The sequence below is a fragment of the Salvelinus fontinalis genome, chromosome 9, assembly GCF_029448725.1.
Source record: "Salvelinus fontinalis isolate EN_2023a chromosome 9, ASM2944872v1, whole genome shotgun sequence".
Lineage (NCBI taxonomy): Eukaryota > Metazoa > Chordata > Actinopteri > Salmoniformes > Salmonidae > Salvelinus > Salvelinus fontinalis.
In genome coordinates, this window is record NC_074673.1 from 24,745,776 (window position 1) to 24,760,938 (window position 15,163).

At 42.9% G+C, this 15,163-nt stretch overlaps 1 protein-coding gene across 2 annotated transcripts in view; it reads left to right on the plus strand.

Moving 5' to 3' along the window:
• The window catches only part of banp (BTG3 associated nuclear protein), a 101,492-nt gene that overhangs the window by 73,097 nt on the left and 13,232 nt on the right, over nt 1-15,163 (plus strand). For both annotated transcript variants that reach the window (XM_055933838.1, XM_055933837.1), the window contains one exon: nt 7,958-8,101. In XM_055933838.1, the coding sequence (XP_055789813.1) occupies nt 7,958-8,101 (144 nt within the window). The remainder of the gene's footprint in view (nt 1-7,957; nt 8,102-15,163) is intronic.

A 15,163-nucleotide genomic window follows, 5' to 3' on the forward strand; every position in this document is an offset into this window, starting at 1 on the left:
AAGCTAGTTGAGAGAATATATTTTGATTTGTTTAACACTTTTTTTGGTGACTACATGATTCCATATGTGTAATTTCATAGTTTTGATGTCTTCACTATTATTCTACAATGTAGAAAATAGTAAAAATACAGAAAAACCCTTGAATGAGTAGGTGTGTCCAAACTTTTGACTGGTACTGCACTTTTGGTCATGTGGTGTATCTAGCTAAAGCCAACTTCATAAAATTGCTAGGTGGCTAGTATTACAGAGAAACATTTTCATTTTATTTATTGATCAAGAAGGAATCAATAGGCTACATAGCTTGATCAAATTCATTTACCAACATACCTCCTGTGAGTCTTGCCCATCACCGGCAGCTTAAATCAAATCAAATGCTGTGTGGCACTCACTCTCCTTCTCTACTGACGAGACTGTCTGCAAGCACTAGAGTATCTAACATCTATGCCTAGCATATCTTTGCTCCGTGGTGCAAATTGGAAGGAACCACTTACTAGGGAGAAGGTGGGGTTATTATATAAATAATTGGGATAAAAATTCTGTTAAATTAATTACCTCTGCCTACCTACTACATTCCAAGCGTACTCTCACGACATTCCTGCTCCACCTGTATGTAAACAACTAGAGTCAGTTTTACTTTAATTATTTGTCTGTCAGATTTAGGGGCCTGTTCAGACAGAAAGTGTGTATCCCTAATAAACAGATTAGCCTAGTGCGTCTTTCTACAGAATTCATATGACTGATGGTCTATCCGCATTCATTTCACAGCTGTTTGTCTTTTTGTGCAGAGTAGAGCTGACTTGCCTGAAGAGTGGAAAAGGGTTGAACTTTTGATGGACCGCAGATGGATATGATAGAACTTGTAGATGCAGATGCATATGACAGAACGTGTAGATGCAGATGCATATGACAGAACGTGTAGATGCAGATGCATATGACAGAACGTGTAGATGCAGATGCATATGACAGAACGTGTAGATGCAGATGCATATGGCAGAAAGTGTAGATGAATATGACAGAACGTGTAGATGCAGATGAATATGGCAGAACGTGTAGATGCAGATGCATATGACAGAACGTGTAGATGCAGATGCATATGACAGAACGTGTAGATGCAGATGAATATGGCAGAACGTGTAGATGCAGATGCATATGACAGAACGTGTAGATGCAGATGCATATGACAGAACGTGTAGATGCAGATGCATATGACAGAACATGTAGATGCATATGACAGAACGTGTAGATGCAGATGCATATGACAGAACGTGTAGATGCATATGACAGAACATGTAGATGCATATGACAGAACGTGTAGATGCATATGACAGAACGTGTAGATACAGATGCAAATGACAGAACATGTAGATGCATATGACAACATGTAGATGCATATGACAGAACGTGTAGATGAATATGACAGAACGTGTAGATGAATATGACAGAACATGTAGATACATATGACAGAACGTGTAGATGCATATGACAGAACGTGTAGATGCATATGACAGAACGTGTAGATGCATATGACAGAACGTGTAGATGAATATGACAGAACGTGTAGATGAATATGACAGAACGTGTAGATGAATATGACAGAACGTGTAGATGAATATGACAGAACGTGTAGATGAATATGACAGAACGTGTAGATGAATATGACAGAACGTGTAGATGCATATGACAGAACGTGTAGATGCAGATGCAAATGACAGAACATGTAGATGCATATGACAGAACGTGTAGATGCATATGACAGAACGTGTAGATGCATATGACAGAACGTGTAGATGCATATGACAGAACGTGTAGATGCATATGACAGAACGTGTAGATGCATATGACAGAACATGTAGATGCATATGACAGAACGTGTAGATACAGATGCATATGACAGAACATGTAGATGCATATGACAGAACATGTAGATGCATATGACAGAACGTGTAGATGAATATGACAGAACGTGTAGATGAATATGACAGAACGTGTAGATGCATATGACAGAACATGTAGATACATATGACAGAACGTGTAGATGCATATGACAGAACGTGTAGATGCATATGACAGAACGTGTAGATGCATATGACAGAACGTGTAGATGCATATGACAGAACATGTAGATGCATATGACAGAACGTGTAGATACAGATGCAAATGACAGAACATGTAGATGCATATGACAGAACGTGTAGATGAATATGACAGAACGTGTAGATGAATATGACAGAATGTGTAGATGAATATGACAGAACATGTAGATACATATGACAGAACATGTAGATGCATATGACAGAACGTGTAGATGCATATGACAGAACGTGTAGATGAATATGACAGAACGTGTAGATGAATATGACAGAACGTGTAGATGAATATGACAGAATGTGTAGATGAATATGACAGAACGTGTAGATGAATATGACAGAACGTGTAGATGCATATGACAGAACGTGTAGATGAATATGACAGAACATGTAGATACATATGACAGAACGTGTAGATGCATATGACAGAACATGTAGATACATATGACAGAACGTGTAGATGCATATGACAGAACGTGTAGATGCATATGACAGAACGTGTAGATGCATATGACAGAACGTGTAGATGCATATGACAGAACATGTAGATGCATATGACAGAACGTGTAGATACAGATGCAAATGACAGAACATGTAGATGCATATGACAGAACGTGTAGATGAATATGACAGAACGTGTAGATGAATATGACAGAACGTGTAGATGAATATGACAGAACATGTAGATACATATGACAGAACGTGTAGATGCATATGACAGAACGTGTAGATGCATATGACAGAACGTGTAGATGAATATGACAGAACGTGTAGATGAATATGACAGAACGTGTAGATGAATATGACAGAACGTGTAGATGAATATGACAGAACGTGTAGATGAATATGACAGAACGTGTAGATGCATATGACAGAACATGTAGATACATATGACAGAACGTGTAGATGCATATGACAGAACGTGTAGATGCATATGACAGAACGTGTAGAAGAATATGACAGAACGTGTAGATGAATATGACAGAACATGTAGATACATATGACAGAACATGTAGATGCATATGACAGAACGTGTAGATGAATATGACAGAACGTGTAGATGAATATGACAGAACGTGTAGATGAATATGACAGAACATGTAGATGAATATGACAGAACATGTAGATACATATGACAGAACATGTAGATGCATATGACAGAACGTGTAGATACATATGACAGAACGTTTAGATGAATATGACAGAACGTGTAGATGAATATGACAGAACATGTAGATACACATGACAGAACATGTAGATGCATATGACAGAACGTGTAGATACATATGACAGAACGTGTAGATGAATATGACAGAACGTGTAGATGAATATGACAGAACATGTAGATGCATATGACAGAACATGTAGATGCAAATGACAGAACATGTAGATGAATATGACAGAACGTGTAGATGCATATGACAGAACATGTAGATGAATATGACAGAACGTGTAGATGAATATGACAGAACATGTAGATGCAAATGACAGAACATGTAGATGAATATGACAGAACATGTAGATGCATATGACAGAACATGTAGATGCATATGACAGAACGTGTAGATGAATATGACAGAACATGTAGATACATATGACAGAACATGTAGATGAATATGACAGAACATGTAGATACATATGACAGAACATGTAGATACATATGACAGAACGTGTAGATGCAGATGCATATGACAGAACATGTAGATGAATATGACAGAACGTGTAGATGAATATGACAGAACGTGTAGATGAATATGACAGAACATGTAGATACATATGACAGAACGTGTAGATGAATATGACAGAACGTGTAGATGAATATGACAGAACGTGTAGATGAATATGACAGAACGTGTAGATGCATATGACAGAACGTGTAGATGAATATGACAGAACGTGTAGATGAATATGACAGAACGTGTAGATGAATATGACAGAACGTGTAGATGCATATGACAGAACGTGTAGATGCATATGACAGAACGTGTAGATGCATATGACAGAACGTGTAGATGAATATGACAGAACGTGTAGATGAATATGACAGAACGTGTAGATGCATATGACAGAACGTGTAGATACATATGACAGAACGTGTAGATACATATGACAGAACGTGTAGATGAATATGACAGAACGTGTAGATACATATGACAGAACGTGTAGATACATATGACAGAACGTGTAGATGCATATGACAGAACGTGTAGATGAATATGACAGAACGTGTAGATGCAGATGCAAATGACAGAACATGCAGATGCATATGACAGAACATGTAGATACATATGACAGAACGTGTAGATGCATATGACAGAACGTGTAGATGCATATGACAGAACGTGTAGATGCATATGACAGAACGTGTAGATGCATATGACAGAACATGTAGATGCATATGACAGAACGTGTAGATACAGATGCAAATGACAGAACATGTAGATGCATATGACAGAACATGTAGATGCATATGACAGAACGTGTAGATGAATATGACAGAACATGCAGATGCATATGACAGAACATGTAGATGAATATGACAGAACGTGTAGATGAATATGACAGAACATGCAGATGCATATGACAGAACATGTAGATACATATGACAGAACGTGTAGATGAATATGACAGAACGTGTAGATACATATGACAGAACGTGTAGATGAATATGACAGAACGTGTAGATACATATGACAGAACGTGTAGATGAATATGACAGAACGTGTAGATGAATATGACAGAACGTGTAGATGAATATGACAGAACGTGTAGATGAATATGACAGAACGTGTAGATGAATATGACAGAACGTGTAGATGAATATGACAGAACGTGTAGATGAATATGACAGAACGTGTAGATGCATATGACAGAAAGTGTAGATGCATATGACAGAACGTGTAGATGCATATGACAGAACGTGTAGATGCATATGACAGAACGTGTAGATGCATATGACAGAACGTGTAGATACATATGACAGAATGTGTAGATGCAGATACATATGACAGAATGTGTAGATGCATATGAATGACAGAATGTGTAGATGCATATGACAGAAAGTGTAGATACATATGACAGAACGTGTAGATGCAGATGCATATGACAGAACGTGTAGATGCATATGACAGAAAGTGTAGATACATATGACAGAATGTGTAGATGCAGATGCAAATGACAGAACGTGTAGATGCATATGACAGAATGTGTAGATGCATATGAATGACAGAACGTGTAGATGCATATGACAGAACGTGTAGATGAATATGACAGAACATGTAGATACATATGACAGAACATGTAGATGCATATGACAGAACATGTAGATACAGATGCATATGACAGAATGTGTAGATGCAGATGCATATGGCAGTGTCTCTGTGGTCAGTGTGTTTATTTTCTCACAGCAGGGTCAGTTTCCCTGTGGTCAGTTTGTGTATAGTCTGTCTGTGATTACCGTTATTCAGACTACGATCTATTGCCCTTCAGTCAGTCAGTGTACGTTCACTCAGATGTCACTCACTCAGCAAGACCACTCAGATCAAGGCTATTTATTGCCCTCTAAGTGGTCAGTGTGTATACTGACCCTTTGTCCAATCACATATACTCCCTGTCAGTGTGTGTTTATAGTCCCACAGTCCATTACAATAATTACAATACCACAGAGCAGTGGTCCTGGAGCAGATTTGAGGAGTTATGTGCCTTGCTCAAGGGCACAATGTCAGTAGGTAGCACATGGGATATTGAAGCCAGGAAGCTTCCAGCTGCCGGCTTGTTCCCTGCAGAATTCTTCCGTCAGCCCTGGGATTTGTACCGGCAACTCTGTTTACTGGCCTCCCTTTTCAAGACTACCTTCGCCCCCAATCCCCCTCTCTGTAGTTCCCAATGTTGCGTCCGTTTTGTGTTTCTCATCCGGCTAGTGTAGCCAGGGAGTCTTCCTTCTCATCTAATAGTTTCCATCGGCCCGGCTGGGACTGGCGTGTCCTGGTGAGTCGGCATCAGACATTGTGGTGAAACAGAAAAATCTGGCAAAATCTCCCGGAGCCTGATAACCCACCAGGCTCCAGGGGGGTTAACACGACTCACGAAACACGTAACCGAGTCACCAACTTCAAAGCGAAGGTTGTGGTTTGGTGAGGGGGTGGAACAGGGCGGGTTGAAATGGTAAGGGGGGCACAAACAGCATCTGTAATTGGGGTTTGAGGTTGTTTTTTTTCTGCAGACAAGCATATTCTGATTCATCCCCAAATTGGGAATGTCTGTTAAGCCTGCACCCAGCTGCTCTGCTCTACTCCACTCCACTGGCATGGGAGTAAGTCAGACTGGTTAAAGCTGGAGACAAAGCACACATGGGAGTAAGTCAGACTGGTTAAAGCTGGAGACAAAGCACACATGGGAGTAAGTCAGACTGGTTAAAGCTGGAGACAAAGCACACATGGGAGTAAGTCAGACTGGTTAAAGCTGGAGACAAAGCACACATGGGAGTAAGTCAGACTGGTTAAAGCTGGAGACAAAGCACACATGGGAGTAAGTCAGACTGGTTAAAGCTGGAGACAAAGCACACATGCAAGAGGACATGTAGGTCATGCAAGGTGGAGAGAGAGACAGACCATGTTGTAGTGCTGTGTAAGGTAGTAATTGCAAGAGAGACGCATGGTTTATTTAAATGCACACACTCACCGAGATCACTTAATATTTTCCTCCATCAATCTTGCTGGGTCAGGTGTGACGGTATGATTGTATGTTAGCTTTGCATGTCTGTTTAAATATTCCACAACTTATTACAGTAGGCCTACTGTATGTTATTCAATTAGGCCTAGACATCATAACTCTTAACCTATAGCCACTAGGCCCTACGGAGTGTGTGTGTGTGTGTGTGTGTGTGTGTGTGTGTGTGTGTGTGTGTGTGTGTGTGTGTGTGTGTGTGTGTGTGTGTGTGTGTGTGTGTGTGTGTGTCAATGTAAATCTACAGGAATACTCCATACCATGTTGCAGCTGTACTATCCTACTCTGTTATTAGTGAGTGTGTTAAAAGCTGAGCTTTGGCACAGCTTGGCTGTAGTTCAACACAACAGGGTTTAGGTGTTTCCCCTCTCTCTCTCCCCTTCTCTAGATGTTTCTCTCTTTCTCTCTCCTCTTTTTCTTTTTCCATCTCTCTATCTCAGGTGGCAATGAGAGTGACATGTTCAGTGATCTGTGTGTGTCCCGGTGCGCTAGCCTGTGCTTGTTACACACTGATAGCTGTGTCTAATGAAAGAATGTAAACACACATCAGATCGGGCATAAATACTTCTGTCTGCTGTTTGTTGTTAATTGGCCTCTCTTCAGGGAAGTGTAGCCAGTCAGTGAGTTAGAGAGCAGATCCAAATCCTGGCAGTAAACTCTTGATTGAAAGCATTAGCTAGTTGGCAGAGGCAGCAACAATGGCATCCTGTTCTCTACATAGGGCTCTGGTCAAAAGTAGTGCACTATGGCAGTACACTAGAAAGGTAATAATAGGGTGCCATTGTGGGCACTGTAATGCTAAGCAGACGTCTTCAAAACCATAGTGGCTGCTCTCTCTCGTGATGATGATGATGTGATATCATCGGAGAGAAAGCTAGGGGTTGTGTGTGTGTTAAAGTTTGAAGCCATGTTTGATGTACAAACAGACACATTGGCTGACCCTTGCACAAGCTCTCACCAGAGGCAATCTTTTTCTTGCAGTTATATTAATCATAGTTTTGTGATTAATTAGACAAATCATAGTCTTGCCATTGTGATAATAAATATTTACTCCAATTGAGCATTTTTCAAATTCCATTTTATATTAATCATTTCCCTCCCTCCCTCACTCTTCTTCCCCCCCTCACTCTCCTCCCCCTGGTCAGGTGCTGCGTGGGGCCCAGCTGATAGCGGTGGCGTCAGCTGACGGGGGGGCCACAGCAGTGGAGGGCTCCCCCCTACAGGCCAGTGACATACAGGTGCAGTATGTCCAACTGGCCCAAGTCAACGACCACACCGCTACTGTACAGGTGAGGATCACAACCGGTCGTTGAGTCTGGCGGGCCTGACGGCAGGATTCCTGACTGTTTCTCTTTTGCATCTCAGCTACGGTTCCGACTTAATGTTCGCTCAAACTCCTGAGAACACACCTGTGCCATTTACATTTTCACACATCCAGTAGAGTAGACTTCAAACATACATGGTGTATAGAATTTTCTATGCTATTCTGTACGTACCTGTGAGACGTATCTCCCCAGCCCAGGCCATATCTGTGGGCTCACCCAGAGAGGCTACATTTGTATTTATTAAGGATCCCCACTGCCAAGGCAGCAGCTACTCTTCCTGGGGTCCAGCAATATTAATGCAGCTATATACAATTTTTTTGAAATAACACATTAAGTTTACACTTTACAGGGCTGTACGGAGATCAGTCAGCCAGCCCGGTCGACTGTGAGCATTCCAAGGGAGTGAACACAGCTCCCTTGCGGTGAGGTGAAACAGGTCCTCAACACTAATCTACACCAATCGCACTACACAATGCATTTGTTTTTTTAAACAAAGCATAATAAATAGCCTCTCTCACACTCTCTCTCTATCCATCCATCCCCCAAGAGATCATTAATCATTCCCCGATGGTGCCATTATAGAGTATCAAAGACAGAGCAGCGGGTGGTTTACACTGGTGTTCTCAGACATCAGGAGAGAGCGAGGGGCTGATGGAGCCATCACAGGTTCTGGGTCTGGAGTGGAGGGGGAGGGGGGTGGATTAGTGTAGGATATTGTGGAGGTGAGGGGGAAAAGGATGGAAGGAGTAAGCGTTTGCAGGTGTTAGGGGAGGTTAGAGTGGGTGGTTGATAGTTATGGGTTTTGTGTGTAGGGGGTGGTTCCGATGAGATGTGACAGAGAATTTTGTCAAGTGTTAGGGATGTTCAAATTTTATTTGTCACATACGCATGGTTAGCAGATGTTAATGTCAGTGTAGCGAAATGCTTGTGCTTCTAGTTCCGACAATGCAGTAATAACCAACGAGTAATCTAACCTAACAATTCCACAACTACTACCTTATACACACAAGTGTAAAGGGATAAAGAATATGTAAATAAAAATATATGAATGAGTGATGGTACAGAACGGTATAGGCAAGATGCAGTAGATGGTATTGAGTACAGTATATACATATGAGATCAGTAGTATAGGGTATGTAAACATAAAAGTGGCTTAGTTTAAAGTGGCTAGTGATACATGTATTACATAAAGATGGCAAGATGCAGTAGATGATAGAGTACAGTATATACATTATATTAAGTGGCATTGTTTAAAGTGGCTAGTGATACATTTTTGATCAATTTCCATCAATTCCATTATTAAAGTGAGCTGGAGTTGAGTCAGTATGTTGGCAGCAGCCACTCAATGTTAGTGGTGGCTGTTTAACAGTCTGATGGCCTTGAGATAGAAGCTGTTTTTCAGTCTCTCGGTCCCTGCTTTGATGCACCTGTACTGACCTCGCCTTCTGGATGATAGTGGGGTGAACAGGCAGTGTCTCGGGTAGTTGTTTTCCTTGATGATCTTTATGGCCTTCCTGTGACATCGGGTGGTGTAGGTGTCCTGGAGGGCAGGTAGTTTGCCCCCAGTGATGCGTTGTGCAGACCTCACTACCCTCTGGAGAGCCTTACGGTTGTGGGAGGAGCAGTTGCCGTACCAGGCGGTGATACAGCCCGACAGGATGCTCTCGATTGTGCATCTGTAGAAGTTTGTGAGTACTTTTGTGAACAAGCAGAATTTCTTCAGCCTCCTGAGGTTGAAGAGGCGCTACTGCGCCTTCTTCACAACGCTGTCTGTGTGGGTGGACCAATTCAGTTTGTCCGTGATCTGTACGCCGAGGAACTTAAAACTTACTACCCTCTCCACTACTGTCCCGTCGATGTGGATAGGGGGGTGCTCCCTCTGCTGTTTCCTGAAGTCCACAATCATCTCCTTTGTTTTGTTGACGTTGAGTGTGAGGTTATTTTCCTGACACCACACTCCGAGGGCCCTCATCTCCTCCCTGTAGGCCGTCTCGTCGTTGTTGGTAATCAAGCCTACCACTGTAGTGACGTCCGCAAACTTGATGATTGAGTTGGAGGGGTGCATGGCCACGCAGTCGTGGGTGAACAGGGAGTACAGGAGAGGGCTCAGAACGCACCCTTGTGGGGCCCCAGTGTTGAGGATCAGCGGGGTGGAGATGTTGTTAACTACCCTCACCATCTGGGGGCGGCCCGTCAGGAAGTCCAGTACCCAGTTGCACAGGGCGGGGTCGAGACCCAGGGTCTCAAGCTTGATGACGAGTTTGGAGGGTACTAAGGTGTTAAATGCTGAGCTGTAGTCGATGAACAGCATTCTCACATAGGTATTCCTCTTGTCCAGACGGGTTAGGGCAGTGTGCAGTGTGGTTGCGATTGCGTCGTCTGTGGACCTATTTGGGGCGGTAAGCAAATTGGAGTGGGTCTAGGGTGTCCGGTAGGGTGGAGGTGATATGGTCCTTGACTAGTCTCTCAAAGCACTTCATGATGACTGAAGTGAGTGGTAATCGTTTAGCTCAGTTACCTTAGCTTTCTTGGGAACAGGAACAATGGTGGCCCTCTTGAAGCATGTGGGAACAGCAGATTGGGATTGATTGAATATGTCCGTAAACACACCAGCCAGCTGGTTTGCGCATGCTCTGAGGACGCGGCTGGGGATGCCGTCTGGGCCTGCAGCCTTGCGAGGGTTAACACGTTTGAATGTTTTACTCACTTCGGCTGCAGTGAAGGAGAGTCAGCAGGTTTTGGTAGCAGGCCGTGTCAGTGGCACTATATTGTCCTCAAAGCGAGCAAAGAAGTTATTTAGTCTGTCTGGGAGCAAGACATCCTGGTCCGCGACGGGGCTGGTTTTCTTTTTGTAATCCGTGATTGACTGTAGACCCTGCCACATACCTCTTGTGTCTGAGTCGTTGAATTGCAACTCTACTTTGTCTCTATACTGACGCTTAGCTTGTTTGATTGCCTTGCTGAGGGAATAGCTACACTGTTTGTATTCGGTCATGTTTCCGGTCACCTTGCCCTGGTTAAAATTAGTGGTTCGCGCTTTCAGTTTCGCGCGAAGGCTGCCATCAATCCACGGTTTCTGGTTTTGGAATGTTTTTATAGTTGCTGTGGGTACGACGTCGCCGATGCACTTTCTAATGAACTCGCTCACCGAATCAGCGTATTCGTCAATGTTGTTGTTGGACGCAATGCGGAGCATATCCCAATCCACGTGATCGAAGCAGTCTTGAAGCGTGGAATCAGATTGATCGGACCAGCATTGAGCAGACCTGAGCGCAGGAGTTTCTGTTTCTGTCTGTAGGCTGGAAGCAACAAAATGGAGTCGTGGTCAGCTTTTCCGAAAGGAGGGCGGGGGAGGGCCTTATATGCGTCGCTGAATTTAGAATAACAATGATCCAGGGTTTTACCAGCCCTGGTTGCGCAATCGATATGCTGATAGAATTTAGGGAGTCTTGTTTTCAGATTAGCCTTGTTAAAATCCCCAGCTACAATGAATGCAGCCTCAGGATATGTGGTTTCCAGTTTACATAGAGTCAAATAAAGTTAGTTCAGGGCCATCGATGTGTCTGCTTGAGGGGGAATATATACGGCTGTGATTATAATCTAAGAGAATTCCCTTGGTAGATAATGCGGTCGACATTTGATTGTGAGGAATTCTAAGTCATGTGAACAGAAGGACTTGAGTTCCTGTATGTTGTTATGATCACACCACGTCTCGTTAATCATAAGGCATACCCCCCCGCCCCTCTTCTTACCAGAAAGATGCTTGTTTCTGTCGGCGCGATGCGTGAAGAAACCAGCTGGCTGCACCAACTCCGATAGCGTCTCTCGAGTGAGCCATGTTTCCGTGAAGCAAAGAACGTTACAGTCTCTGATGTCTCTCTGGAAGGCAACCCTTGCTCGGATTTCATCAACCTTGTTGTCAAGAGACTGGACATTGGCGAGTAGTATGCTAGGGAGTGGAGCGCGATGCGCCCGTCTACGGAGCCTAACCAGAAGACCGCTTCCTCTGCCCCTTTTACGGCGACATTGTTTTGGTTCGCCGGCTGGGTTCCGATGCATTGTCCTGGGTGGAAGGCAAAACACAGGATCCGCTTCGGGAAAGTTATATTCCTGGTCGTAATGATGGTGAGTTGACGTTGCTCTTATATCCAGTAGTTCCTCCCGACTGTATGTAATGAAACCTAAGATTACCTGGGGTAACAATGTAAGAAATAACACGTAAAAAAATAAAAAATACTGCATAGTTTCCTCGGAACGCGAAGCGAGGCGGCCATCTCTGTCGGCGCCGGAAGTATATGTATGGGGGGTGGTTGAGGTGAGGGAGGTAGAAGTATAGAGGGTTGGGTTCTAAATATACCTCACACCAGGACATTCTGGGCTCTATTTAAACAAACCTAATGCATTAGCGTTATAGGTTCGGGGATGTGTCAAATATTTGTTTCTATTTTCTGAACCAGAATTATGGTCGCACTAGCTGGCGCTAAAGGGCTGGGTTTTGATGAATAAACAAGTTGCTGGCCAATCAGAACATGTCCCATGGCTAAATACAGTGTATATATACAAAAGTATTTGGAGACCCATTCAAATAAGAAGATGCCACCTTTCCAACAAGTCAGTTCGTCAAATGTCTGTCCTGCTAGAGCTGCCCCAATGAACTGTGTTATTGTGAAGTGGAAACGTCTAGGAGCAACAACGGCTCAGCCGCGAAATGGTAGGCCACACAAGCTCCCAGAACGGACAGGAGCACTGAGTGCTGAAGTGCGTAGAGAGCGTAAAAATCATCTGACCTCGGTTGCAACACTCACTACTGAGTTCCAAACTGCCCCTGGAAGCAACGTCAGCACAAGAACTGTTCGTCAGGAGCTTCATGAAATGGGTTTCCATTGCCGAGCAGCTGCACACAAGCCTAAGATCACCATACGCAATGCCAAGTGCTGGAGGGGTGTAAAGCTCGATGCCATTGGACTCTGGAACAGTGGAAGTGCGTTCTCTGGAGTGATGAATCACACGAGAACGCTACCTGCCCGAATGCATAGTGCCAACTATAAAGTTTGGTGGAGGAGGAATAATGGTCTGGGGCTGTTTTTCATGCTTTGGGCTGGGCCCCTTAGTTCCAGTGAAGAACAGCATACAATGATATTCTAGACAATTCTGTGCTTCCAACTTTGTGGCAACAGTTTGGGGAAGGGCCTTTCCTGTTTCAGCATGACAATGCCCCCGTGCACAAAGTGAGGTCCCGTGCACAAAGTGAGGTCCATACAGGAATGGTTTGTCGAGTTCGGTGTGGAAGAACTTGACTGGCCTGCACAGAGCCCTGACGTCAGCCCCATCGAACACCTTTGGGAAGAATTGGAACGCTGACTGTGAGCCAGGCCTAATCGCCCAACATCAGTGCCCAACCTCACTAATGCTCTTGTGGCTGAATAGAAACAAGTCCCTGCAGCAATGTTCCAACATCTAGTGGAAAACCTTCCAGAAGAGTGGAGGCTGTTATAGCAGTAAAGGGGGGACCAACTCCATATTACTGCCCATGATTTTGGAATGAGATGTTTGACGAGCAGGTCTCTAATATACTTTTGGTCATGTAGCGTATGTGGTTGCTTCAAGTTGTTTTTGCATTATTTTATGTATTACGTTGTCATCAACTCCAATTCAAATGGTAGTCCGTTACAGCCTAGTTGGTTAAATAGCCTGCCCCATATTTGTTAAACATGTTTTGTTCTAATTGTATCGCTTCAATATAGAAATACATTGTTAAATATAGGCTATAGCATTCACACTCATAGGGGCTAGGCCTACTGTAAATTGCAGTCTGGAACTGGAGATGCCACATATAGTCAATAAGCAAGATTAAATTCACTAGGCTATTGATAAAGGCCAAAAAATGTAATAAAAACACAACGACAACTTATTTTAAATAAGCTTGGCATATAATAGAGACATGGCATCTTAGACTATAGACGGTTGTACTTCAATCCAAATTTTTCACAGGAGCCGGATAAAGCTCCAAAATATAGAGAAAGGGGGCATGTCTACTCATCGCTATACGCAAATGTAATGTTTATAAATATCAAGGAACCATCTTACATGTCATATTTTCACTTCTCCAGAAATAGCAGACGAATGTGCATTGCATTCGAGTCATGTACTTTCTTACCATAAACCCATGGACTGTGAATCTTTCAAATTCATTTGATTAAAAAACAAACAAACAAATATATTTTTTAAACCAACAATAATATTTCTAAATAGGATTTGGTCCGAAACATGATATCATAAATCGCTTCTCGTTCCATGGCACTGTGTGCACGCACACGTAGGCCTAAATGTCTTTATGTATAACATTCCCATGTCTACAAAATATTAGGCTTCTGTCAATTGTATCGTTGTCTATGTGCGAGACCGATTCAGAAAAAATCTGACGTTGATATGGCATTATAGGAGGACTGAATAGTTTGGAGGGGCACTCTTTGAAAATGGGGATAGATAGCCTACTTGAACAAGCGAAATGCAGGTATGTGAATTATGAATAATGAAAAAGCATGGAGAGCAAAATATTTCAAAGCACACTCAGTAGACCATTTAAAAACCCTTTATTCATAGGCTACTTTTGGCTAATGGCCAGTATAAAAAGACGCAACTATGCAATGCTAAACCAGCCTTGATTAAGGTGAGGGTAGGCTATGCTTGGTTTTCAATCAAATTGAATTAAAGATGGGGAGAAGCCAATCGTGTTTTAATGTTTCTAAATACGAGATTCACCGACACATCTCTCCTTCAATGGGCACTGCGAATCATGGCTGGGTAGGCTGCGCTTCTGTTGTCAAAATCCATGCCATTATCAACTGCGTTACTGTTGACCTGCTTTTTATGGGTCTTTTGCGCTTGTTTTCAAGAGCAATTGTCACTTTTCCACTTGTTTTTAAGGACACGCCTCAAATATTGCCACCCCTCCCACCTGTTAGACAGGTAAATTGCCGAACCTGACGTCAGGGCTGGAAAAGGCCAGCCCGACACTTTTTACCT